This window comes from Brassica oleracea, chromosome C1 (assembly GCF_000695525.1).
Source record: "Brassica oleracea var. oleracea cultivar TO1000 chromosome C1, BOL, whole genome shotgun sequence".
Taxonomy (NCBI): domain Eukaryota; kingdom Viridiplantae; phylum Streptophyta; class Magnoliopsida; order Brassicales; family Brassicaceae; genus Brassica; species Brassica oleracea.
This window is the reverse complement of record NC_027748.1, coordinates 42,978,794-42,982,522: the sequence shown is the minus strand read 5'-3', so window position 1 is coordinate 42,982,522 and position 3,729 is coordinate 42,978,794. Positions and strand designations below refer to the sequence as shown.

The following is a 3,729-nucleotide window of genomic DNA, read 5'->3' as shown; positions in this document are numbered from 1 at the left end:
GGACTTAACTAAGACATTACTGATGCTGTGTGTCGACTTGTAGATACATACAAACTACAAAGAGTACAATGATCGACAACAAATACACTGTACTTAACCAATGGTATTATTTTAGTATATAGCTCAAGCTAAAGATCGTCTTAATAGTAGCAATCTTTTACTACATTAATTTTATACAATCGGAAAAGTGTTCTAACGCAATTAATAGACTTCGACTTTATTTTATTCTTCGTACTCCCAATAACATTCACTACTCTGCACACGAACTACCTCGGAGATCTCTAGACACAGATTTTATTGCAAAAATAGTTACATACTTTTAAACTAAATCACTAAACTGATACGAAACCTAAAATCTCTTCGTCTTACAAGAGATTTTTGACTTCACTTTTTCTTAATTATTACAAAATTAAGAAATACATAAGAAAATTTGATTGCACGATATGTCGACTGGGAAAGTAAAACAAAAACGGATGGATCGCAGCAATAAAGTCCAAGGTAGATTAATAAGGCATCTGTTGAAGAACCACACAGCCCAATAGTAAAGCCAGTTCATGTCTGTCTTGGAACCTGTTGATAACAAAACGAAAAACAAATAACAAACACTAACAAGAAAAACTTACAAAATATATATAAACGCTAACTAATTGATGAAAAGATAAGAAAGAGAGAGATGTGGATAGAAGAAACCCTAATGCCGAATATGATTTTAACACTCAAATTTTCAAAAGAATCATTTAGAGATAGAGAGAGAGAGAGTAGAACAACTATATCAAAAATAAGACAACAACATTAGATAAAAATAAAGTTCCGATTTCGAAAAGACTTGATTTAATTTCATAAACGATATAGTACGATACTTCATAAACAGTTGTAGACACATAATTAATCATTTAATTGTAGACTTTCATTTCTTTTTAAAAAATATTTTAACTTTCATATTTCCTTTTTATATAGATTAGTGAGCATAAACATGGACATCATAACATGAATGCTGACAAAAAAACTAGCATTTTATAAATAAGTTAATCAAACTAGTACGTAAGTGAAAGACATTTACCAAAATAGCAATTTATACGTTGTTATCACAAAGATATCAGTTCGAAAACATGAATATGAATTCTAATATTCAAAAATGCGAACAAAATCATGGAAAAAACTCGTATTTTTTTATTCAAATGTTGAAAACCTCGTCAAATCACAAAGCTTCAGTTACAGAAAGTCAACATTTTTACCTCCCTTCCCCTCCCAAAAAAAAAGCAAAGAAAGTCTTACATATCATGTTCATTTACTCCACAAACCGACACTCATCAATTAAGCATTTTATTCGGTTTCTCTTACGAAAGACTATAATATTATTAAGTTATGATGATTAAAATATATTATAGCAGACAATTTAGGACTTTACCCCAATTGGGTTCCATCTCATTTCCTATTTTCAACACCAAATTGAGGATGGAAAGATGGAGATGGAGAGAGAAAGAACAAAACAAAAGTATAATATTATAAAATTAGCTCGAAAACAAACAATGTGATAAAGCTCTTCACGAGGAATTCGATCAGAAATAAAACAAAATATAATACAAAAATACATAGATGTGAGATTAAAATATTACCAGGAAATAAGCTTCACCATGTTGTAAGCTATGCATCAAAAAACCAAACTCATCAGTAGGAAGAGGAACACCTGAGGAATGCACCAAAACCAAATCTTCTCCAAACATTGCTTTCATGTCTATACCTCCACTCGTCACTTCTGTCGGAACTCCGTTTATAAAGACCGTTAACCCTAAATTTCAAAAATATCTCTAATAATATGTCCGAAAATTATATTATAAAATTACCTATCAAGAACAATAGTAGGCAATATTGGAAGAATAATTCATCTAATAGTCCAAGAAGTCGGTTCTTTGGTTAACATTTATAGTAAAAATAATGAGATCAAGAGAGAGTTTTGTTCTGAAATAAAAGAAAAGAAATTAACCTCAAAATTTTGCTTTTATATTATATATAAACCAATATATTAGAGGACTGGCTTTCAAGTACAAGATGTTAGGCACCATTGGAAATGTAATTAACACGGGCTATTATTAATTAATCCCCAAATAAATAAAATTTAGTTAGTTTGGTTGAAACCCACCAAGAATTGGAATTTTCCTAGTTTAATTCAACTTTTACGATTTTTATAATGTTATAAAGACTTTTTGGGGAAAGAAAGAGGGTTAAGAGGAAAAAGCACTTGAGTTTAAAAAGCAAAAAGAGGCATGCAAATAAACTGTTTTGTTTACCTTGTTGGTAGTGATCATAACTGGAGCTTTGATCAGATGGGCACATCATTGGTGAGAGATTTGAGCTATGATGTTGATAATGATGCTGACTAGCTTCATGGTAACCCATTTGACCAGACATTGCTAAGAGATTTTCCATGCCATTATTGATATGATTATCACATCCACCACCATAAGAAGAAGTTGAAGAGCTAGCTGAAGAAGAAGTTGAAGAGGAGCTTGAGCAAGGAGGAGAAGAAGAAAGACCAAGAAAAAATGAAGGAGTTTGAGATGATGGCCCACCATATAAGTAATTAGAGGAAGTGCTACAACCTCCAAACCCCAAATCAGCCCCACTATATTGTGGTAAGCTGGTGTTTACCATCATGGTCTGGTCACAAGTATTGGTGGTTACGGCCGCAGCTGCAGCTGCAGCCTGGAGTTGCCGCTGCCTCCTTCGAGATCTTGACCGCCGGTTTTGAAACCAATAGAAGACATTTGCATCTCCCACCGCCCCAAACTTCTCGAGCATCTTTCGTATCCTTACCGTCTCTTCTTTGGGAGGGTTAACCATACCACTGTTGAAGATCGACTCAAGTATGAGTATTTGTTCCGGTTTAGGTGACCATCGTGACCGAACCGTTTCAGTCGAGGTGGAACCCGAAGCTGGGGAAGAAGGTGAGTGACTATGGCCGGTTGGGCTATGTTGTGTTTGTTCTTGGTCCATTACTTTCAAGAATATTGAAATTGTTTCGCTGGTTCTTTTTCTGTTGCTTATTGATAATAAAAGAGAAAAGTACTTTCTTTTTAGTTTGAGTTTGTGAGAGGTGATGTCTAGAGAGTAAACTCATAAATTTATAGGAGAGTGATTTCTTCATATAATATATTTGTCTTTGTTTATTGAGTTACATGTGGATTAATATCTTTATCTTTTAGCGGCTTCGTTAAAAAAAAAATTTTGTCAACATATTAGGCTTCTTTAAATATACTCGAATTATTTAAGCATATATTATATATATTATTAAAACTGAAGCACATTTTGGTATTGTTTGGAAATTTAGATCGTAGATTAAATGAAACTTGTTTGAAAACAAAGATAGCAGATTAAATATTTTTTTATTTACATATTTAGTCACTGTATTTCTTTCTAATTTAAAAATTATGTCGTTTGGAAACTTGGATAGCAGATTAAATGAGAATTGTTTGGAAACACGGATAGCAGATTTAATATTTCTTTTTATTTACACATTTAGCCATTGTATTTCTTTCTTATTTACAAATCTGCCACTTCACTTAAAATCAAAAAATTAAATTAATTACAATGAATTGTTATTTATTTTTGCTGAAAATAAAAACACAAATTGTAATATATAATATATACTAATCTGCTACAATATAATTTTCAAGAAAATCAAATATCATAAAATTAATAATAATTCATAAAAACCTACTGTAAAAAATT

At 31.6% G+C, this 3,729-nt stretch overlaps 1 protein-coding gene across 3 annotated transcripts; it reads right to left on the bottom strand.

The window, feature by feature from the left end:
* Positions 1–279: 279 nt before the first annotated feature.
* On the bottom strand, positions 280–3,068 carry LOC106336054 (WUSCHEL-related homeobox 11). Of its 3 annotated transcripts, none has more exons than XM_013774882.1 (4): positions 2,289–3,068; positions 1,742–1,789; positions 1,617–1,644; positions 280–570 (listed from the first exon to the last, which is right to left on the bottom strand). In XM_013774882.1, exons 1-4 carry the CDS (start codon positions 2,992–2,994, stop codon positions 504–506), a joined length of 849 nt encoding a protein of 282 aa, XP_013630336.1. In that variant the 5' UTR covers positions 2,995–3,068; the 3' UTR covers positions 280–503. The 3 variants fall into 3 exon arrangements, with proteins under 3 accessions (XP_013630336.1, XP_013630409.1, XP_013630260.1); XM_013774955.1 differs by having other exon boundaries at positions 410–570; positions 1,617–1,789; positions 2,289–2,483; positions 2,571–3,068; XM_013774806.1 differs by having other exon boundaries at positions 410–570; positions 1,617–1,789.
* Positions 3,069–3,729: the final 661 nt, after the last annotated feature.